We start from the raw sequence: 24,599 nt of genomic DNA, 5'->3' as shown, positions 1-24,599 counted from the left end.
GCCTTGATGCTTAGACATGCTTTAAATCTTTGGCTTTATATCAAATGAAGGGCGACAAGTGTAGTCTGATGTGGAAACAAAAACAAATGAAGTTGGAACCCTTAAATGTGTAAATAAAAAATAATAAAAACATCCAAAAGTGCTCAGTTTTTATTTACTTACTCATTAACCGTGTAAGTGAACTGGTTTAAGACCTTTTTAGCCATGACCTAAGCCAAAAGCAATATAAAGACAATTTAGTCTAGAAAAATCAATACAGAGCATGCAAAACTCCATATAAACAATAAGTGGGTGTGTAAAACATGTCCAGAAGTGTGATAACTCCAATCAAAAAATCTGTAGCTTCTAAAAGAACAGAAAACACATTAGAGATGCAAGGAGAAAAACGTCCCCAGTGTTAGGGAAATTCTAAACACATTAGCCTTCAGAAGACTTCTAAACTCATTCATTTGTCAGAGGGTGCATTAATCCTTTTCTGTCGTCACTGGTCATTTTGTAAATAAACAGAAATTCAGAGAAGAAAAAAATGTGAAGCAAAAATGCCCCTGAGATTAACAGAATAATTTGTGACAACTGGTCACTAGTAATAGGCTGGTGATGAAGATTCTGGATCCTTTGTTTTCAAAAAAGGTAGGAACAGTAGGTCTTATTTAGAACAGACATTCAACAAGTACAGTATGCAGACGTTAGATTCCTTTAAATGTAGGCCCCCTTTCTGTACCTTTAGTGCATTCATGAGCTTCACAGATTTTTTCATGTGCCCCAGTACAGATAAGAAAGAAATATTGTATACAGCACCCAATGCTCCAAGTGTCACTTTTTTTTATGTAAGGAAGACTATTTCTAAGTTTAAAAGGAGAATATCCTAACACGTCTGAAATTCTAAATAGACTAAGGAAGAATCCTCTTTCAAAGCACAGCATTGAATCAATAACATTCTTTTTTAACTTTTCACATTTTGGACATGATCAGGATGAGTCTAATCAAGGGCAACTGTACTGTCAGCTTTGGCAAGAATGAGCTTGAATGGCAAATTCACCTTAATACCTACAACCCGCTTGGTCTTAATTCTGCTTGTTCAATTAAATGCATTCTTCTGCTTTGGACACTGGACCACAAATTATTTTATTAATGGTTTTGATATGATATATTTGCTCCTTTTTTCACTGTTCTTACACATTTTTTATACCCACATTTCTGATGGTTTCTGCATGTCACTTTTCTGCTACAATATATACATATGCATAGTCATTTGCATTTTTCCACACATTTTATTGATCCCCCCTATTTTAGTGTATGATTGATTTTTATGGATGCACAGTTTTAACAGTGATCTGATGAAGCCCTGTGGGTGGAAGTGCTTGTCTTTTTTATTACAGTTTTTTTTTAATTTTGATTGTATTTTATCTGTGATATTTCAGCATACCACATTTTTTTTAAGTTTATCACTCCTTTTGGAAGGATCTTGTTCTCACCTTGGTGCTAAATAGCCTTTAGTGAAGAGAGTTTTGTGACACCATGTTCCTGTCTATAAACAGACAATTACTAGTTAAGCATTTCAGTTTAGTTGGACATTGCTTTATTAGTACTCTTTGTTTCTTATTTTAGTTTGGATTGTAAAAAATGACTTGTGTTACATCAGGCTAGCTTTTAGGTGTAGGTTAGGCTCATTACTATGTACGAAGTCATAAAATCATGATTAATGATCCTTTGTGCTTTTTAAGTACGTATATATTAGCTTTCCATGCGTTAAAGCTGTCATGAAAAATTGATATGACTAAGTCCAGTTGGTGAATGAAATCACTTATAAATTAAAGCAGAGTTATTCCAGTAACTAAGCCGTTTGAGTTTTGTTTCTTCAGTACCTTCATAGAAGAGGAAAAACATCCAAAGTTTTGGACTGTTTACTACTGTTGTTAAATACTGTAATGTTTAAGTGTTTTTATTTTTCAATTTTCACGAACACCAAAAAAGTCAAGTCAGTCTTCTACCTTAATACTAGGGACAACTATCTCCTTGCATCTCCCTTGTGGTTTTTGTAATTGTTCATCCTGAGATTCACTGTTTGTGATGCACGGGATTCCTTGACGTGAAGTGGATTTACCAGAGCCATTGGTGATTTCTGTCATTAGGTTCTAAAAGAACAGATGTTGGAAACCTGGCATTCCCTTTTTCGTGATCTTTGCATATGTCTTTAAAATATGCCTTCACCATGGAACCTGCAGTCATGTAATATTGCCACCTTTCAGTAAGCTTTTTCTTCTTAATTCTCCGATTTACAAAAATTATAACTCTTGGCTATTGCCCACCATTCAAAGGATTTCTCCAAATCAGAACAAAGCTACTTCTTTCAAAACAGCCAAGAAAATGCACTCAACGTTAGTTAGACGTACATTTAAACCTGCATAGGAGAAAAAGTACAGTAATTACAGGCTTATACATTTTCCTGCCATTCTAGAGATGGTTTGGGACAAAACAGTGCCATTCTAGGGATGGTTTGGGACAAGACAGTGCAAAGCAGTCTGGTAGAGTTTCAGAATGCTAATTTTCTTGCAGATAATCAATGCTGCAAGTTGAAATAACATCTGTCTTGCCAGGCCAATTAGATTAGTTCTGTAAAGGGTCACCAACAAGGTGAACAAAAACTACATGAATATGGTGTACCTGGACTTCAAAGCACTGACACAGTACATCTCAGAATACTAGTAGTGAATGTAAAGGGTAAAAAAGTGAAAAACAGACTAGCAAGGTGAACAAGAACCTAAGAACTGACTGCAGTCAGGGGAAAGCAGTTAGAAGAATTCTGAGGAAAAATTCAGTAATCAGTGGAGTGCACAGCAAGAGGTTCTCCGGTTCGATCCTCGGCTGGGGTGCCTTCTGTGTGGAGTCTGCATGTCCTCCCTGTGGTCGCGTGGGTTTCCTCCGGGTGCTCCAGTTTCCTCCCACATCCCAAAGACATGCTGTAAGTGGACTGGACACACTAAATTGGCCCTAGGCGTGACTGCATGCGTGTGGGTGCCTTCCGTGGAAGGTGAGCGGACAGGCGATCTGCTGTGGTGACTCCTAACCGGGAAAAAGCCGAAAGAAGAAGAAGTGGAGTGCCACAGTGTTCAGAGCAATGGCTAGATCTGTTTACATTTGTTGTGAACGACACCACAACAGAGTTGGAAAGCAAGTAGCTGTAGGTTTGTTATAACAGCAAGACTGGAAACTGACTTCTCTAGTTATGGCCACAGCACCAGTCTCCAGCAATGATGCTGTAGCCTGAAGTATGTCAGGCAGACTACATCTAGGACTTTAAGTTAAAAAAAAAAAAAAAACTGAAATGTTAAGTCTGGTAAGGAAAACCTAAGGGGGAACATACCTGAAAAGTTGCTCAAAGAACAGCAAACAAAAAGGACAGTGTACAGTAGACTGATGGAATTCCTGAAAGTTTATTCAATGAACCCCTCTCTGTTGGTATGCATAGTATTATCTTGAGCTTTGCAGCCTTTGTAGGGTGAAGCAAAGACCAGAGTATCATGGGAGGTATACCTGTCCTTTGAAGCACAAGTTGTCACTGGACTAGCATTACTCTAACTAGTCTCCTATAAGAAAGCAATTATTTGTCCACAGAGATTACTGTTGCAAGAATGTGTCTAATGAAGCTGTTCAGACTAGTGGATATACTGTGTAGTCTAGTCTGAATTATCCATTCAAAGATTTTTCATCTGTCATTGAAAATAACTGTTTGATTCTTTGCAGTGGAATCTGTAATACATCTTTAAGTGTTATGAGTGACATGGGATGTGGAACCAACAACAGGAAGGGATTAATTCACCTGTAGGGTAAAACTTCAATGTAGCAACAACCCTCTCTCCCCACCTTGAATATAGGCCTTAACCCTCAGCTTGATGTACTAAATACAGTATTACAATGCTGCTGTGACAGCTCAGGACCTCTCATGAGATCATGATGAGCCCCATTTCATGTGAAATATGTCAAGGTCACCTTATTTTTAATATAAACATCAATGCTGCATTCAAAAGAATTAACTGTTGGAGTATTCCATATTCACAGATGTAAACATTCCTAAACCTTTGCAAACCTATAGCGAAAAAAAATGCTCTTAATACTTTTGTAATATTAAGTCAATCACAATTAACCAATGCTATAGCTCTTACTCATATTCTTAGATGAAACATTAGACAAGGTTGGTTATGGGTCCATGTCTTCAGAACACTTGTAGGACCAAATTAGGACCCCCAAATAGTCTATAGAAAACCAAAGACAACTCGAACGTTCACAAGTCTGTGTTTGTACTACAGTCTTTTCACACTGACAATTTGTTTTGAATAATATTTTAAGACTCTTTACATCCTAACAATATCTATAGAGTTAGAAGACCTTATATTCTTTCTCCTACTCTTTTGAGGGGAGATCTATGCCTGACATACAGTGCATTGTCAGACCCCATTCTGATGGACCTCCTGCATATCCGCAAAACAAACAGCACCAGAATTACCCATTCTAAGGACTTCAACCTTGCCCGCAATATAAATAACACCTACTGGAGAAACAGGCATGTATCCCAAAGATTACCCCATCTCTGGAACAGGCTCCCTATCCATGTAAAGCAGAATTCCTCCCTAACCCAATTCAAGTGCAACTTGGGCAGTTGGATGGGGAACAGGAAATGTATCCCTGCTTTGGCACCTACGTCTCTAATGGACACAGGTAATCTGTAAATGGTTCATCTCACAGGACCTAGCTTGTAAATATTTCATCTCCCAAGCCCCTGCATACATTTATCAATGGTATCAGAACTTGTCAGAGATGTGGGATGCATGGCTAGGCTTAAAAAGGCCCTTTGTGTTTGTTAGCCTAGTAAACACTTATGAACCTATGAACAAAAATAAACACCATACTTTAAAATTATCTGGATGAAGGCCTTGAAGACTGGTACATGGACCTCTTTACATCTAGAAGTAATAGATTTCAGTACAATTCTGATAGTACTGAAGCATTTCCTGACCATCAAACCAAAATGCGCTTCAGCTGACAGATTACTATTTTCCAAAACCCCAGGCCTCTAAACACTGTACATGACTCTAAGGTGTTATTGTTTATAGCAGAGAGGTAATACAAATGCAACAATTCTGTATATACAGAACATGACTCTACAGCCAGAATACTAGGCCAAAACTGGAGATACCATCAAAAAAGTGAGACAAGACATAGCTTTGGCTGGAGATTAAGCATAATGTGGACAGGGCTATTTTAATTATTAGTGTTAAAGAATATCTATGTGGTAGGGTTCGGGGGAGGGCAGTGCATATACAGAAGTCTTTATACAGAAACCTCTCTATTTACCTTTACTCTACCCATCTACCCCAATACTGCTATCTCAACCTGCAGTATTCTCCTTTCCTCATCTCTTTTAGCCTTCTTCCCTACTGTACATCATCTGTTCTCAACCTCCCCCACTAATGTATACTAATACTCAACACAAGTGCCTCTTGATACATCTGTGCCACATGCATCTCCCCCTACTTTGTCATAGCTTGCACAAGCTTATACTCTAAGTGTGCCTTAATTTATAATGCAGAGGATTGCTTACATCTTTTACCTATGCCTAGTATTGTATTTTATACTCTAAGTGTGCCTTGAATTATTGCAGCTGGACTGGTTTAATCTATTATCTCTGCCTAGAATTGTATTTCCTGAAGTACTTGTGTTTTACTATGAATTTTGCTGTATTTTGTACACTGCAATTTTTCTTTTACTAACTGTTCTTAGATTCGGTACATAATAATACTGTGTACATATATACTAACTGCCATCTGGAGCTCATCTCCCAGGCCCTCCACTGAAAATGGGGCTCCTTTTGGCTCAGTGGACTTTTCTGGTAAACAAATGCCAATCAATCAATAAATAAATAAATATATATAGATAATGATGTACTCCCCCCCCCCCCCCCACACACACACACACACTTATGACAGTGCAACAAGTTGCCTCTGTTAAGACAGCTTTGATTTCTGACAGCAAACAGATTCAAATACAGGAAAGACAGTTGTTTACCAGATGAACACAGTGACATTATTAACTTTCTGTCAGCATTCGCAGGGCTGGTTGGCTCTCTAGCTAGTGTTGTGCACAATGAGCCTCTAGGGGATCCCTGATCTCTATGAACAATCTAGTCCTTGAAATTGTTCCTAAATGGAGTAGTGTCAATAGCCAAGAGTATGAATGGATTAAAACTCTGTACTTGGAAAGATAAAGGCCTCAGTTCCAAAGTAAAGGCGGTGTGTATTGTCAACTACATTAACAGCCTGAAAGCAGATATGGTGTTGTTGCAGGAGACAAAGCTGTCACTTGGAACAGCCAGTAAGAGACTTAGTAAATGGAGAGGTGAATTGAGGTTTCCTACAGTACTGCATCTTCTAGAGACATGATTACCCTAATGAGATCATGGTTTGTGATGGTTGAAACTGGACTCTACTGCAAGTAAAGATGGCAGATGGATACTCCTTAGGATGAGTATGGCAGATGGAATCTGAATCTTGACTTTAGTAAAATTCTATGGATCAGACCAACTAGATCAAGCCTCATTGTGGCATTTCACTCTGTAGTTTCAGAGCTGGGGGAGCTTACCTTCCAGTAAAACTAGGAGGTGACTTCAAAAGGGATTAGATACCTGTAACTAGGCCTAGATTGGGCAACCACACAAAGATGTTCTGGGAGTGGATGGAAAATCTCAATTTGATGGATATCAGGAGATGCTTACATATGCAGATTTTACATACTTTGTGCCACAGAGTGGTTCATTAAGAAGACTTAATTTTGTTTCTCATTAGCACTATTTAAAACATGGAGTCCAGACACCTGAGATAACTCTGAGCATGTATTCAGATCAAAGCCTGGTGCTAACAGACCTTGAAGAGGAACAGTATACCCCCATCTCCCGCACCACGGAAAAGAAGAGTAGACCCTCTGTTTCTAAAAACTCCTAACTTCATAACAGATACAAGACACTGGTATGGTCCATGCAATGTTCACTACACAAACTAGACGAGATATAGATATCTGGGAGAATTAGGAGGCATTTAGACTGCAACCTACTATCTGGAGCCACCTGCCTACAGACATCAAAAAATCTAGAAACTTAAACAGCATCTCTTTACTGAATCTACCTGCAGCCTATACCATGACATGGGTGGTGAGAGACCTGGGTATAACTGTTGACAGCAATCTTACCTTTGATCACCATGTCTCCATAGTGGTAAGAAAGGCATTCTATACTGCCCATCTCATAAGTAAGGGCACTGCCTCCAAAAAAAAAAAAAAAAAAAAAAAAAAAGAAGTTATAACATCCCTGTCCTCTTCCCTCATCAGGCCAATAACTGAGTAGAATGCCCCTTTTGGTATGTACCTTTCCAAGTACCTTCCAACAACTGAAGAGAACACAAAGGTTCCTCCCAAAGAAAATTCAAGGTCTTCAGCATCTGTCCTATGTGGATCGTCTGAAATCACTGTCACTTTATTCTGTTTCATACAGACAATACTAAGAGGCAATCTCCACCTTCCATATAAGGCAATTGCTGACCCTGCTTTATTGGAAATGCTGCATGTCTGCAAGTCAAGTAGTACACGGGTTACTCGCTCTAAAGACTTTAACCTGGTGTGTGACATTAACATAACTTGTGGAGGGACAGATTTGTCTCCCACAGGTTACCACACCTTTAGAACAGACTCCCACTTCATGTCAAACAGAGTACCTCATTGGCCCTCTTCAAACGCAATCTGGATGATTGGATGGGTAACCGTAAATTCACTCTGGGGGTTCCACCTTTGTCCCTCTTGGAGAGGGGCAATAGGTACAAATTGTGGAAATAAGGGTAGAACTTGGCTAGGCTTGTAATGGACCTAGGGCCATTAGCCTAGTAACTTCCTAGGATCCTGTGATTACGTTAACTTACCATACCATATCATGAATACTACAAAACATTTAATAAACGTTTTTCAGCCTCTTAATGTTTTTTTAACACCTTTATTGCATTATCACTCAAGACTTAGGCTAACCTTCATTAATATAAAAGAAAACAAACAATAACGTGTTTCTAGCTGCATACATTATACATCACATATGTTATTATAACTATCATCAGTTCAACATTACATAAATGGATCAATTCCTGCCTTCCATTAAATCTCACTTCCCCTCCAGAACATTATTCTGCATGTATTGTTCCCACAATTTCCATTTATTTCTATGTAATTACCTCCTTTGCTTTTGTGACGCCTGTGCACTGGCACAGTAATCAAGGAGCCTCAATCCTCACCACTAGCACCAGTGAGGGGCATGCACACTGGGGGTATAACAAGTACACACACAGTAAAGTACAATTTCCCTTAAGAACACACAGAGATCACAGTCGGTCTCCCTTTCTCTCCAGATCCCCAATAAAACTCCCCACTGGCACAGCTATAGGATCCAGATCTCAGCCTAGTGGTAAAGTTAAAACCTCCAGCACCCTCTCTGTTCAACCAATGATTTGTGTCCCTGCCCAAGTAGCTGACACACTCACATTTTAAGATTTGATTTAGATACAGACACATCTGGGGAAGGCTGGCATAGGTTCTCTAGCTGTGCCCCGTTTCTGCCAGACTATAAGGTAGTACTGACTCCCTTCCCAAAGGGTGACCAATTTCACTGTGTAATCTTACTGTTATCCAAATAGTAAGTGTGACTGAGCAACAAGACTATTGGAGTGTCTTGGACAGTATCACCAAATACATGCAAGTACTCTAGAGCTTAAATTATCTCAACACAAAACAGCCACAGTTGAAAGGTTTAAAAATAGTTAATAATAAATAATTAAAGCACAAGACAAATGTCATCAATTCAACATAGTGCCAATCAAGAGTTGAGAAATCACAGGAAACTTTAAAACAATATTGTAGGATAGTCTGACATACATATAGAAAACAGCTAGACTAATCTGGCTAAATTCCTATCTAACGCTAAGAGAAATCAGTGTTCTAAATACTATTTACATACAGAGCAAGCAAGTGCTGGTGAATTGTTGTCAGATCCAGATCAAGATACAAAATGCTCAAAATCTTTCTCTCTGAGATAGTCTTAAGTTGATATACACATTATTGCTGAGTCATTTCACATTACATCATTTTTGTCACTTCTCCTTTAGTTCCCAGGCTAACAAACTCAAAATTTACATTTCTTTGTGAACTGCACTTGGCCAGGAAGCCACAACACTAAATAACACTTTTACATGTAAAATCTAGTAATTATCTCTGCCTTAATAACAATAGAAATAATTTGCTATTCCAGACTTCCTGTCTCTGAGCTTGAGATCAAACACAGTTGTAATTCTTTACTTAACTTTCTTCCAGCAGGGTGCATTGTGGTTACATTTTTGAAGTTCAGCATATAACACAGTTTTCTTACATTTTAAAAACAAGCCTATGGATTAATATTAATATTTACAATGACATATAATTATCTACAAAACTCTATCTAGCTAGGCTGGCAGCCTTCACAGATTTTATAAAGGTCGGACTTCAGTTCTTTTATCTCTGTTACAATATTCAGTGCTTCAAATATAGTTGGTTTAGACTCTGATTTCCATTCTCTATTAATTGCTTTTTGGCAGTCATCAGAATTAAACTTAACAAGGCCTTACTATGTCTTCGCAATTCAGATCCTGTATCCAGACTCAAAAAGAATCATATTTTTAGTTGCATCAATTTCTATTTTTGAGAAAATACTGTGAAGAGAATTTATAAAATCTGCCAATTCATTACACTCCCAAAACACACACTCTCAGTTATCGCTTTCTTCCCCATCACATCTCCAACATTTGCCATCTTACCTGAGGAAAAATTCTCTGGAGTCAGCTTTGGGTATAAAAATACCTACATAAACACCTCTAAGCAAAAATCATAAACCTTCCAGACTTTGTTGCATACTTTGGAGTCATACATATGTCCTCCCATTGTTAAATGCTTATCCAGCCTCTCTTCCCAAACTTTTCTATACTTCTCTGAGTGATTCTTATAATTACCATCCAATATGTTATATGTCTTACTAATTATTCCTTATTAACAGCAGCTTCTGTTGTATATTCAACTAAAAAACTCTACCAGAGTAGATCTTTCACTTAGGATTTCCATATCCATTTCTCTTTGTCTATGTTCTGATATCAATCCCTGGAAGGGAAGCCAGTATCTAGTCTGCAGTCCAAACGTCTTCTTGGCCTTCTCACATTCTATTATCTTTCCCTCTCAAGTTATTTCCTCCCAGTATCTAGGTGTTCCTTTGCTAGTTTTCTCAAGTAAATTCCAGTCCCCTCTTGCCTACTTTCTGTTCCCCTCCTTGTAGTAATCTCCATCAGGAAAATCTCCCTTCTCCACTCTCATGTTGGCTTACTTCTTAGAATACTTTCTGCTACTTTATAAATATAATATTTTGTACAGCTGTTGTTACTCTCCTTAAGGTTCTGCATCCAAACCCCAACTCCATACGTATTTCTTGAATCCTTCCATACACACACTTCATTATTATCCCTTTCCACTTTCAATTATAGCTTTCTGCTTACATTATGTATTTGAGCCTTAATTGTGTAGCTCTAAAATATCTCTTCAACTCAGCTAATCCTAAACCACATTCTTCTATGGGAAGGATCAGATTATCCTACCAACCCTTGCCCTCTTTCTCTCCTAGATAAATTAATTCAACTCTTTATTAACTATTGTCTACGACTGTTCCTCTGGTTGATAAACATATGCCTGACCAATATGCAAAACTAAAGGGACTAAGAAATTTTCACTACTTGTATCTTGCTATCCATCGCTATAAACAGATTCCAGGCTCTCAGTTCTTGTATTAGCTTTTGTTTAGTTTCTTCCCACATATCCTTAGCGGCCATAACAGAAGCCTTTCTAATCCATACTCCTGAATTCCTGTCTTATTGTGTCCCCATAAATGTGGGTATGCTGAACCAGTACATAAGTCAGTAAAAAACATAATTGTGTATCCCCCAAAGACTTGAAACTGTCTGAAAATATTCATGAACACCAAGATGTCCTTTTCTGGATTTATCGTTTACAAAATATCATCTGCAAATAAAGCCAACTTTTCTTGATTACCATACCAATTATATCCTTTAATTTTTGAATCCCTTAGTTTCTTTTTCAATGGTTCTAAATATAGAGCAAATAACAAAGGGAAAAAGGACACCCCTGCCTGGCTCCTCTGTTCAGACAAAACTTAGCAGAGAGGAGCCCTTCCACTTTAATTCTTGCCTCTGATCTTTTAAATATCCTCATTATTAATATCAGGGAATGCAAATGATTCCATTGCCCTACTCATAAAATCCCAGCTTACTGTGTTGAATGTTTTGCATCACGACCCACCAACAGCAGCTATATTTCCTTACATTCTGCTTTCCTCTGAATCACCATTGTTCTATTCATGTTATCAAATGATTGCATCTCCTCCAAAAAACAACAGTAATCCATATCTATCAATTTTGGTAACACCTTTGCCATTTTTTTAGCTAGTATAGACGTAAACACTTTATAATTATGGTTCAAAATTCAAACAGGAGTATATAAAGTGGGTCTATATTAAATCAGCAAAAGCTTAGAAAAGCGAATGCCAATTTATCGACCCCATGTAAGCGAAAGCTTACAATCCTGAACACTCGGAACAGCAATTTTTTTCCCAGGAAAAAAAAAATCGCTCTTTCACAAAAAAATAAATAAACAAAAAGTTCAAAACATTACTTAAAGTGGGGGGCTTCACCCCCCCTATTTAAATGTACCAACTCCGAGATCGCACTACAGTGATGAAAATGGCAAAGTAACGGAGGTGGCCAAGCAATTTCTTTCCCAGGAAAAGAAATCGCTTATATGCCGTTTCACTATTTTGCTGTTTCATGCTTTCAAGTTCTATCAAGACGCATTAGAAGGATTGTGTATTCGATTATATAATAGGAATCCTATGAAGCTAGGTGCGATGAGTCTATACAGTTGTCAGATATTACAGCCTCCACAGCTTTCTTTCAAGAAATTGGTGCTTCCCCTCCTTTTAAAATACTGTTAAAAAAATCTTGCAGATCTTTATCTTTCTTCCCTCCTAACTTCCAAACTTCCAGACAAATGCCTTCTGTGTCTGGAGACTTTCCTGTAGATGGATTATATATCACTGTTTTTAATCTCATCTCCTCCTATCTAAACTCTCACTTGTTCAGCCTTATATATGCATACTTAATTCATCCATTTATATTTCTTCTTGTGCTCTTTCTTGATTTCCACCTTTTTCTGCTTTATAGAACCTTTTCTAGAGCTTTATCTGCAATACCTCTACAGGATCTCTGGTTATTTATCTTGTTATAGGGTCCCTAAGTTTGGTGACAAATCCTTCTACTTTCAATTGTCCAGGTCATTGTACTAAATGTTTTTGTGCTCTAAAGTTATCATCAAAAACAGGTCTATAGCAGCAAATCTTTCTAAACTCAAGTACATTATCCAGACACTCCTTTATTTTACGTCTGTTCTTGTTCTGTGAGATTCTCCTTATTCCACAATACTTTAACCTTTCTCACCTCCTCTAAATAATCTCCATTACTTCTTAACCATCCCTCTGTTTCTTTTATTTCTACTCTGTTTTTCATTTTATCCCACTCACTAGCTAAAATTTCTGAAAAGTCCTGTCATCACTAATAACTCTCAAATAATTTCCACTACCCATTCCATAATTATTAATTTTAACCAGTAGGTGGAAAGTGCCAGAGGCTCAATTTTCTTCAATACCCTGTATTTGCATATTAGTTTTTATTGGTGCATGATCTGAAATAACTAGTACACGGGTGTTGAAGCTTTCAATTAAATGCAAATGTGCCAGTGAAATATAATTTCGATGTAGGATAGGCCAGTTATTGTACCTTGAGGAATAATATGTAAATTCTCTCTGTTTCTACTATAGAATTCATGTCTTCCATACCAAATATTTTCATAAAGACAAAGATAAACACAAAGACATACATGGAGGCTCTAATAAAAAACTTACCAAAACAACAGAGGCTCCCAAAGCAGACATCCAAAAATCCACCACCTCAAAACAAAACACATGCAACACATACTTCAATAAATCAGTGTGTCAATCAATCACAGCCCTTAAGGCCAAACACCATGCCTGATACACTAGTAATAGGTGACTCTATAGTAAGGCACACTGATGTCCCGCTTACCAGGCTGAACAAGGAGAGGGTGAATGTGAGCTGCCTATCGGGAGCTAGGATCCGCCACATAACACACGCACTCAGGTCACTCCAAAGCAAGTACAAATATGACTCCGTCATTGTCCATGCTGGCGTGAATGACCTGAGACGTACCTCCCTGGACTACTTGAAGAGAGACATAGAGGAGCTCTCTGATTATGTAGCCCAGGCTGGTATGACCCTGACCCTGAGCAGCATCTTGCCCTCAACAAGAATGATGCCACAATACAAAGACAAGATGATCAGCTTTAATAATTGGCTCAAGTACTGGTGTCATTCTAAGGGGATCCAATGTCTGTCTGCCTGGGATGACATGTTGGACAAGCCACGCTGCTTCGCAAGGGACGGCTTGCACCTGTCACCACTGGGCTTCCGGATATTGGCTAAGGCTCTTGCCACCCCCATAGTGCCTTTTTTAGGCAAGGCTCAAAGGACAAACCCACCTTCTTAGAAAACAAAAATGGAAAAAACTAAGGGTAATGCTGCTCAATGCCAGAAGTCTAAATCTGAAGATGCAGGCACTCGATGCACTCCTCAGTATGGAGAACATTGACGTCTGTGCAGTAACTGAAACCTGGTTCAAGGCTCCTGAGAGCACCCCAGTGCTACCAGGCTATACCTCGTATCATGCTTTTCGGCTCCAAAACCCGGGTCGAACCACAAAGGGAGGGGGAGTGCCCATATTCATCAAGGACACCCACACCTCCAGGTTAGTAGCAACACATGAAGCATCGGAGACCATACAGGTGCAACTAACCATAGGCAAAACTGCTATACAACTGGTAGCATGTTACAGACTACCCTCCCAATCTCAGGAACCCCACTCAGCCTTCCTGAAGTCATTGGAGGATATGAATGTATCACAAAATACCATCATACTGGGAGACTTCTACTATCCTAACATAGATTGGGTACATTATTCTAGCCCTAACACCCTAGCCCAAAGGTTCCTGGAATTCATAAATTCAAATGCACTGGAACAACTAGTCACCTCTCCCACTAGGGGAGATAATATACTAGACCTGATCATCACAAACATGGGAACAAAATGCTCCACACCGGAGGTATACCCCTCACTAGTGAGATCTGACCACAAACTAATCACCCTGGATATACATATCCCACCTCCACCTCCAGCACAAAAGACCACAGTGAAAAACTTCTCAAAAGCAGACTTCACTCTTCTTAAGACTGAGATGGTATCCTTTAAGCCCACTGGGACAGTGGATACCACATCCCACAATGCTGAATCCTTCACAAATGCTTTCTATGGACATCTCCAAGAATGCATGGATCATGCAATCCCAAATAAATCCAAGTTCCTCTCCACCAAAGGCAAGAGTCCTGTCTGGTGGACCTCAGCCATTAACAAATTGTATAACAAAAGAAGGAAGCTACTGCACGACAGAGCAAAATCCCATAAAGGGAAGACATCTCTGATCAACACTAGCAGAAAACTACATTCTCTCATAAAAACATCCAAGGCCAACTTTGAGAGAAAAATCACTAAGGACACTAAAGATAACCACAAAGCCTTCTTCAGCTACGTTAGAAACCTGTGCGGAAACCCTCAGATATGCTCAGAGTTAGTTCACAACAAAAAAAATACATTGAACCCACAGATATTGCCAACATTCTGGCTGACAGGTTCAGTGCAAATTTCTCCCCTCCCTCACCCCCAAAAGAAGAAATACTTATCCCAGCTGAATGTAATCTCCCTGTCATCTCAGATGTCCAGGTGAGAGCCACCCTCAGCAAAGCTAAAAACACAGCATCAATGGGACCTGACGGTATCCCGGGTTGCGTGCTACGTGAACTCCAAGAGGAGCTAAACCCGCACATAAAAATGCTATTTAACCTTAGCCTTACTACAGGATATGTACCTGAACACTGGCGTACAGTAACAGTGGTCCCACTCCACAAAGGGGGTACCTCTACAGACCCTGGGAACTACCGCCCCATAAGCTTAACCAGCCTGGTCTGCAAAGCTATGGAAAGAATCATTATGGAACTTATAAAAGGAGACATTGGGGACCTAAAGACACTTGACCCCACCCAGTTTGGCTTTGTAAAGGGCAGATCCTGCCTTTTGAACCTGGTTGACATTTTCGAAACAGTCACTAGAGCCATTGATGATGGCAAAGCAGTCCATACAGCCTACCTGGACTTGGCTAAGGCCTTCGACACAATACCCCACTCAGGCATCATAGATAAGCTCAACAGCTTAAATGTAAACCATTATGTCACTAGATGGGTTGCAAACTGGCGAAAGGACAGAACCCATAAAGTTAAAATCGCTGGAGCAATGTCAGACTCAAAGCCAGTCACAAGTGGTGTCCTACAGGGATCTGTCCTGGGACCCCCTTGTTCGGCATTTATTTCTCAGATGTTAAAGCAAACTTGGGAGGGTTGCGGCTGACAAAGTTCGCAGATGACTGCAAACTAGGTGCCATAGTCGACACACCAGCAGACACATACATCCTACAAAAAGGCCTCACAGAAACGGACAACTGGTGCCGAAGTCATGGCCTTAAACTAAATGCCAAAAAATGTATAGTCATCCCCTTTGGGAAAAACAAAGTACCCACAAATTATCACACAGACAACAACCCACTGAGTATGGAAAAAGTAATCAGAGACCTAGGGACCCAAGTCGACAGCGACCTCTCATTTGACACCCACGTTGCCAAAGTGGTTAGAAAGACATTCTACCTTGCACACCTTATCATGAAGGGATTCACATCCAGATCCAAGGATGTCATTGTACCCCTATACTCCTCCCTCATCAGACCCATGATTGAGTACAATGCCCCATTTGGTATGTACCTCACCCGGCATTTGCAACAGCTGGAGAGACCACAAAAGTACCTCACCAAGAGGATCAAGGATCTCCAACATATGTCTTATTCTGCCAGACTAAAGAAACTCCAGCTCTATTCAGTAGCATACCACCTGCTCAGAGGTGATCTCTGCCTGATGTACAAGGCCATGTCCAATCACTGATGGACATGCTCCACCTCAAAAAATCCAAATCCATCAGAACCATGAGAGCTAAAGACTTAAAACCTCGGCACAAGTATGAATAGGACATGCTGGAGGGATAGATTCATAACCCAGAGGCTTCCCATGCTCTGGAACAAGATCCCAGTTCATGTTAGGCAGAGCCCCTCACTGACTCTCTTCAAGAGAAATCTTGATGAGTGGATAGGAAATCGTAAGTTTACCCCAGGGGTCACATCTGTGTCACTACTAGACAGGGGCACAGTAAACTAATTCTATTATATAAGGGGACCTTCACTGTGTCACTACTAGACAGAGGCACAGTATTCTAAATCTATTCTGTGCATTTTTGTACCATTTCATGGGGTGGCGAAAGCCACATCACTATGGCTAGGCTTACAAATGCCCCAGGGCAGATAGCCTAGTACTAAACTATGAAACTATGAAACTATAAATTTCTTCATAAATCTACCCTCTTTCTGTTATATTTTCCCTTCTAGGTCCCCCAGATACATTGTCACTATTGCAAATCAAGTTCAAGTCCCCACTTGTAAATAACATTCTCTGCTGAAAGTTGATTATTTCTTCCAAATTTTTTTAAGCTCCATAATACAGTTTTTAATTGAGCATAAATACATGCCAGTGCAATCCACCTCCCTTGCCAGTACCCTTACTACCAAAAATGGACCATTATCTTTTTTTCTTCACCTATCACAATTGGAGCTCCTTTAGCAATTAGTATAATTACTCCCCTTTTCCTTTGACCCTGATATTCTACTGAATATCCGTCATGAAATCTTTTCTTTATCAAATTCACATGCTCATTTCTTTCCAAATATGTCTCTTGCAGCACTATTTACACTCTGCATTTCTTAACATAATTCAATGCTCTCACCACTTTGTCTGTGCCTGTAAGGCCATTTACAATTCCAAAATAATACAGATAGTGTAGCCATTATAAGAAGTTAATTCTCCCATCTATTATACATGATGACCTTTTTGAATATATTTCCAACTTTTATGTTACATGCACACACAGGTTTTACAAAGTTGTTTCTTGTCATATCCATATGAACATACGTCACATTTTTCAAGAATTTTGGTTTTAATGAAAACATTTTCACAACACCCCGTAACCTATTAACTTAGAAGAAACTCACAAAACTATGCACATCTTAAAAAATGAAGTTTAACCCTCCAGATAGGAACTGCCCAAAACGGACAGTTCCACCCACAAGCATTACCTAACTTAAAATGAATGCTACCTATGCTAAAGTGCATGTTACAGCCTGTGGTTCCACTTAGACTGTCTGTTCTTTTCCTATCTCTATTCCTTTCCCAGATGTGAAAAAAACAGTATGTACACTTTAAGAAAATATCAACATTTAACATTAAGAAAACATGCACTGGCTATCTTTAAATAAAAATAAATGATAGACTGTTCTATTAAATGCCCTGAATTACTAAGGTTGCTAGAGAAGCTGATATCACTTATTCACTTCCAGTAATTTCAAACTTTATTTTTTACTGAACTGCTTGCCCTTGTACCTTTATTTCCCTCAGCAAGGTATGCTCAGAACTGTTAAGATTAACTGCTTGCACCTGCACACAGCTTGTCTCCATGGATTCAACCTAACTGTTGTATGCTACACGCAAATATACAGGAGTTTATCTACTATATGCATGACAGCAAAGTATTTTATTAATATCTTTGCATTTCGCATAAATTTCTGTCTCAATGCACTCTGCCTGGACCTTTTAATGTTACCCTACCTACATTCAATCTCACTATGTTCTGAATTGTGCTATGTTCTCATTTTGTATATAATATTGCTGATTGACCGCAATATATTTTCTGCTCTTTGAGCTCAGGTGGGGGCTGAAAACGTTCAATATACCAATCCACTTACCCGGTCAACAAATATTTTTATTTATTTATTTAACATATGTTTACTGGGAAAGTCTGACTTGGAACAAAGCCAATTTTCAGCAGAGGCCCAGGGAGAATTGCTCCAGATGCACGTCTTTGAATTGTGGGAGGAAACCGGAGCACCAGGAGGAAACCCAAACGAACGCAGGGAGGACATGCAGACTCCGCGCAGAAGGCACCCCAGCCAAGAAACGATCTGGAGAACATCTTGCTGTAAGGTGACAATGCTACAGGTGCACCACTGCATCATCCTTAGTACATAATGGTACATAAATAAATAAATAAAACCTATTGACACTAGCCAACCACAGGGGGCACAGGGTGAAAGGAAGGCTTGCTGAGACCTTGGCCACTTACAACCAGCTAATACACACAAACAGCTCAAAGACAAACAGCTTTGTAAAAACTAAATAGGTTAAAAAGACAGGCAAGAAATATTAGGTTTATGATGCAATGTCAGAGATGAGGAAGGCTGAGAAGACTGTAATGGCAACATAAATTATCTCGCCTAGACTCTAGGCACTATGTTTGCAAAAAAGGAAGAAAACGAGTGGAGGTTACAACATAGCACTGGGTCTATATCAGATGAACGAAAAATCCGTTCATCAAATACATAATGACCGAAATGTCATGGAAATCGAAATCGGTATTGTGGGGGGCTGCATCCCACCCCCCCATTAAATATATATTCTAACTCCGAGTTCGCACTACAGTGAGGAAAGGGCAAATACCCTAATCCTCACTGTACTGAGACCCCACAATACAGTTTTCGATTTCCATGAAGCTTCGATTTTTATGTATTCGATGAACGGATTTTTCTTTCATCTGATATAGACCCCATAGCATTTAGGGCATTAATGAGATCATGACTTCATTCTACAAGCAGCTGTACCAAATGAACATGAGAATGAACATGGCCAAGTAGGAAGTAGTCCAGGGCAACAAGAGTGACTGGCTGAAGTCAGATGTGGCCCAAGCAGAAGACTTAAATATACCAATCTTTTTTGTTGAAGATAACAGAGCTATCTCCTCCATCCAAACAGGATAAAGCACAGGGCCTAATGGCCTGCCAGTTAAGATTTATAAGAAGCTTGGGGTAAGCATTGCGAAAACCTCTCAAACCCTATTAACTCTAGTGTGGGGTTGGGGGGACCCTACCACTACGGTCTCAAATAGCTAATATGGTTCCCTCTCATAAAGAGGGTAAGGAATCTGTATGGCTACAAAATTAATTCATTCTCCTTGACCCCAGTGAAAATTAAATTCTGACAAAAATTCTTAAATTTAGACCGAGTCAAGTCATGTAAAAATTAATGGGAAATTCCTAGCTGGATATCTTTAAAGGAAGGCAGAGTATTCCTGGGTAAATGAGGGTTTTTTCCAATGTACAGCGTTAGGAAGCAAACCAATGAACCCTCACTACTTTTGGGTTTTAATAAAGTCTTTGATACAATTCACTGGGGAAATATTTGGTCAGTATTAGAATATGACAGAATACGTGGAAAATTTCTGGAATGGTGCAAGATGTTATATGCGGAACCAATGGCTCAAGTGATTACAAATAACTACTGCCTGCATCCGTCTTAACTATGCCAAGGAGCCCACAAAGGTGGCCTACTGTCTACCTTTCTGTTCATCCTGGGAGTTGACAGATGTGTGGTTTGCAAGTAATTATGCCCTCTGGGTGATGAATACACAGACTTACTTGGCTGACATGTTACAAATGTTTCAAGACTTTGACTGTTTATCTGGTTTATAGTCAAATGGGATAAACAGTGTTGCTCCCCATGAATCAAAATTGTCACAAGGTCGAAGACATCTATACTCAACATGGGCAAAGACATGCATTAACTCATATATATTTAGGTATTAAAGTCCCCCCCAGTATTTACAGAGATACCTGCACTTAATTTACACCTTATATTAAGAAAAAAAACTCACATTAGATGCAAGTCAAGCAAAGAATAAATTCTGGGTCAAATGGAACCTTCCTTTTATGGCAAAGATCTCAGCTGTATGCATGTGCTTACTCCCCAAATTTCTGTCTCTCTCCAGATGACTCCCCTCATTGGCAGCCCACTCTTTAAATATCAAAATTCAGAACCTTTTCTAGAGCTTTATTTGGGACATCAAGCACCCTAGACAGGAACATAAAAAAAGATGGCATCCACCAAATATGGAAACTGACAGTCCTGGATCTGGTGAGGTACATCCACAGTTTAGAGCTTAACCCAGGCCAATTTAGATTCTCCTAGAACTCAACTTAACCTGACTACAAGCAATGTCGCAACCCCCCTCAGACAGCATAAAACGTGAGTTGAGAGCCAATTGGGAGCATTTTTGGTGAAGCATCACCAACATGTCAAATAAATTGTGAAGGAGTCAATTAGCTAGAACTGGAAGAACCACAGTCTAAAGCAGCAATCCTGCTGAAGATCTGCAGTGCCATCTTCCCAGTCACTATCACCAGTTGCAACTATTTAGTCCCTCTCAGGGTTTTTCAAAAGGTTTGCTCCGAAGCTGCTCAAAAATGATTAATAAACTGAATTCAGACACCAATCTGCTTCTGGGATATGCATTTTTATGTGTATGTATGAAATAAGGCATATAGCACGCTGTGTTAATGCGTATGTCTCTAGTATCATAACATAGTTAGGGAGGGGTTTGAATCCTGCAAATGCTGACTTTGTGTGTATGTGTGTGATTTCCTTTTGGGTTGGGAGGGTGGCTTAATGGCTAAGGTGTTTGCCTTACAAACACAACGTGCAAGGTTTGAATCTTACAAAGGGTAATTGGCTAAGCTTAAAATGGCTCGCAAGGGCAGTTAGCTTAGTACTAAACTATGAACTATGAAGTAAGCGGTCATATTTTAATGACCTTTCTTTTCAGGCAGTATTATATATTTTTACTGACACTAAAACCAGACCCATCAAAATTAATTTAAGGATTGGTCTAACACACTTATAAATTCTGAGTTTATGCAAACATGCATTCTTACCCTGCAAAGATAGCTCCAACATCTGAAATGAACCATTCAGGAGAGTTGAATCCTAGAATGCCAACACCATGGTAACGTTCCAAGCCAAGCTGCAAAAAATCAAGTAGGAAATAGCTCAGTTTCAAATGTTTATTATTATTGGGCACAACATGAAACTTCCTGATATCAATTTACTCGTACTGCAAATTCTTCAGCAGATAACAAGAATATGTGCCTAGAATTCAAACATTACTTTACTCCAGTCCTTCAGACAGTAAAGCATAAATTATTCTTTCTTAAAATGCATATCATTACAGGTCTGCTGAAAAAGGAACTATTCAAAAATGACACTTAAAAAAAAAATGACCGAATAATTTAGAGACATATTCCGTTATCAGCTGCTAGATTATTATTAGAGCTGCTGCAGTAAGAGGCCATTACATATTACATCATCAATGCTCTTGTCACTGTACGGAAACCCAAGGGTAACAAATCTACCAGACTACAAAGTAGCTGTTATAAACTTTCAAATGTTCTTCTTTCACAGTAGCATCCGTCACTAAAACCAGTTAATAATCTACACCCATAGACACTGGGATTGCTCTCAGAATGCCTTGCTCTTTGTGGCATTTGAAAACCGTACACTTTAGGGTTAGCAATTTTGCCAGCATTTTAGTAAGTGTTTCTTATTAATATCTCTGGTTCAGTTTTTTAAGTCCAACTGAGGTTTAGATAACTAGACGTATTCTACATGGTAATATCAGCATACTTAGTCTATAGTGTTAATAGACTATGTTAAGGTTTTCTACTCAAAGTTAATTTTGTGTTTGAATTTATTTCTCTCTATAGATCATGCTGACTCTGCATTCACATCTCTCATTAGTCCATCTCTAAAATGTGGAACACTGCCTCGAATAATGTGGAATAAATAGGCAAAAAAATTAAATACTTTTTAAAACCATTAACTAGGATGTTTACAGAATAGGGTGGCCACGGTGGTGCAGCGGTTAGTGTTGCCGCCTCATAGCAAGAGGTTCTCCAGTTCCATCCTTGGCTGGGGTGCCTTCTGCGTGGAGTCTGCATGTCCTCCCTGTGGTCACGTGGGTTTCCTCCCACATCCCAAAGACATGCTGTAGATGGATTGGACACTCTAAATTGGCCCTAGGTGTGAGTGTGTGTGCCTTCTGTGGAAGGTTGGGCACTGAGATGGCAACCCGACACCATAAAACTCCACTGCCAATCATGAATGGACAGATGATCCACTGTGGCGACAATTAACCAGGAAAAGACGAAAGAAGAACTAGGATGTTTACAGAATAATTAAACTCAGTTCTTACAAGCTAAGTTGCTTAGTTAGGATGATTCAATATGATACAACATGAAAATTGCTTAATATAATCTTAAGAATGAATAAGCAACAAAAAAATTCCCTGTTGCAGACTGAAAGGGTTAAGGTTCAAAATAAGGAATTTTCATAATAAGGCACTGTATTTAACACCTTTATTTAATTACCACTTAAGACAGTGAAACATACATTTGTATAAAAGAAAACAGATGATGCTGACATGTTCACATTTACACAATCAATCCAACATTACATAAATTGATAAATTCTTGCCTTCTGTTAAGCAGATGAGTGCACCTCCAGGCATTTCTGCAGTTACCTCTTACTGCGCCTTCTAGGCATCAAATACTGCTTGTTAATATTTGCATTAATAATTTGAAAACCTTGCTACATACAAGGTATCAGAATATTTTATCTTGAAGCATACATGATGGCAAACACAACTGTATGGATATTTAATCAATAACCCACAGATGGGTGGGGGTAATGCTGGATTTACCCACAGATCGTGTGGTTTGGTCACGAGGGCGACCAAACAAAGGCAACTGCAGGTAAATCCAGCATTGCCCACACCCACTTGTGGGTTATTGCTATTATACAATGGCATTATTTAAGAAAAAAAAATACTTACTTTTCTTAGATAATGACATTGTATAATGAATAATCCAAAGTAATAAAACAAGCATCCACAGGAACCAATCTATGCGGTCACAACGTAATATACGATACAATGTAAATGAAACGTGGACTAAACATAAAAGTCCAAGATTTATTAACAAGAGTTAGCACTTTCACCTTTCGGCTTCATCAGACATGAACAAATAAATAACACATTCTTTATAAATACTCTATCTCCACATCTCATTGGTTTAACAAGCAACAATGTCACTAAAGTAACAAAATTTAAAGATATTAAAAGTAAAGGCGTAATGACATCTCAAAAAACTGATGAATCAGCTTAAACCAGTGTATGAATGCATTAATAACATATATGCATAAATAATTCAAAATATATATTCATTAGGAATTCATGAAATAAAAACATAAAAATGAAAATGAAAATAAAAATAAAAGCAAAAGTAAAGCCTGCAACATCTGTAATTTTAAAACAATGGATTGTGCGCATAGTAAACATGCGCATAATGAATATGTACGGGGGAGAAGCACCAAAAACACAAATGCTAATAAGTGGTTCAGGCAGACACTGTGACCCTTCTCTTTCGTAGAACAGGTTTAAGGGAGGCTTTATCATTGAGTCCAGGCTTTCTGTCTGCTTGACATCTAATGATCCACCTCAATTCATTCTCTTCTGTTTAGAGTCTCAATATCACCACCACGTAAATTGGGTTTAAAAACCTGAATAACAGAAAAAACAAAGGTGTGGTTCGAACCCTTGCCCATGAAATGTTTAGCTAAGGCATTTGCATAAGTACCCACACGGATGTTGTAGACGTGTTTCCTTATACGTTCGCTAACTCTTGTTAATAAATCTTGGACTTTTATGTTTAGTCCGCGTTTCATTTACATCGTATCATATATTACGTTGTGACCGCATAGCTTGGTTCCTGTGGATGCTTGTTTTATTACTTTGGATTATTCAGTGTCTTGGTATATCCACAGGTTCCTTTGCCCTCTGGTGTAGTGCTTGTTTATTTTTGTTTTTACTACATTGTATAATGACTCTGTGCTACCCTTCCGCAGGTATCCTGGGCATGTCTGATGTACTGCGCATGCGTAAGGGTTGTGTTCCCATGCTTATGCAGTACATCAGTGCTGTGCAACAGTAGCAAAGGAGAAAGGAAGAACTCTGTTGCTTTTTAAGTATCTCGCTATGTTAAACTTGTTTAACATTACGAAATTAAAGCAACGGGGAATCTTCCTTTCTTCGTTGTTATTTCTGGACAAGAAAAAAAAATCAGGGGATATACTAACGGAAAAAATCCGGGAGACCGACCTTTTTCCATTAGTATATTCAGGGATTGACAACGGGCACGCTGGTTGGGCTGGCCAATCACCGTGCTCATTTTTGAATGTTTAGTGCCAGTCTTTGTACAATTGACC

General features: G+C 38.9%; 1 protein-coding gene across 6 annotated transcripts in view; it reads right to left on the bottom strand.

The window, feature by feature from the left end:
- The window catches only part of LOC122807733 (long-chain-fatty-acid--CoA ligase ACSBG2-like), a 1,512,114-nt gene that overhangs the window by 565,117 nt on the left and 922,398 nt on the right, over window positions 1-24,599 (bottom strand). For all 6 annotated transcript variants that reach the window (XM_044078719.1, XM_044078754.1, XM_044078736.1 and 3 more), the window contains one exon: window positions 21,215-21,303. In XM_044078719.1, the coding sequence (XP_043934654.1) occupies window positions 21,215-21,303 (89 nt within the window). The remainder of the gene's footprint in view (window positions 1-21,214; window positions 21,304-24,599) is intronic.

Source organism: Protopterus annectens, chromosome 1.part1 (genome assembly GCF_019279795.1).
Source record: "Protopterus annectens isolate FY-2018-M chromosome 1.part1, PAN1.0, whole genome shotgun sequence".
Classification (NCBI taxonomy): domain Eukaryota; kingdom Metazoa; phylum Chordata; order Ceratodontiformes; family Protopteridae; genus Protopterus; species Protopterus annectens.
Note: the sequence above shows the minus strand (reverse complement) of the source record. Positions and strands in the feature narration are given on the sequence as shown.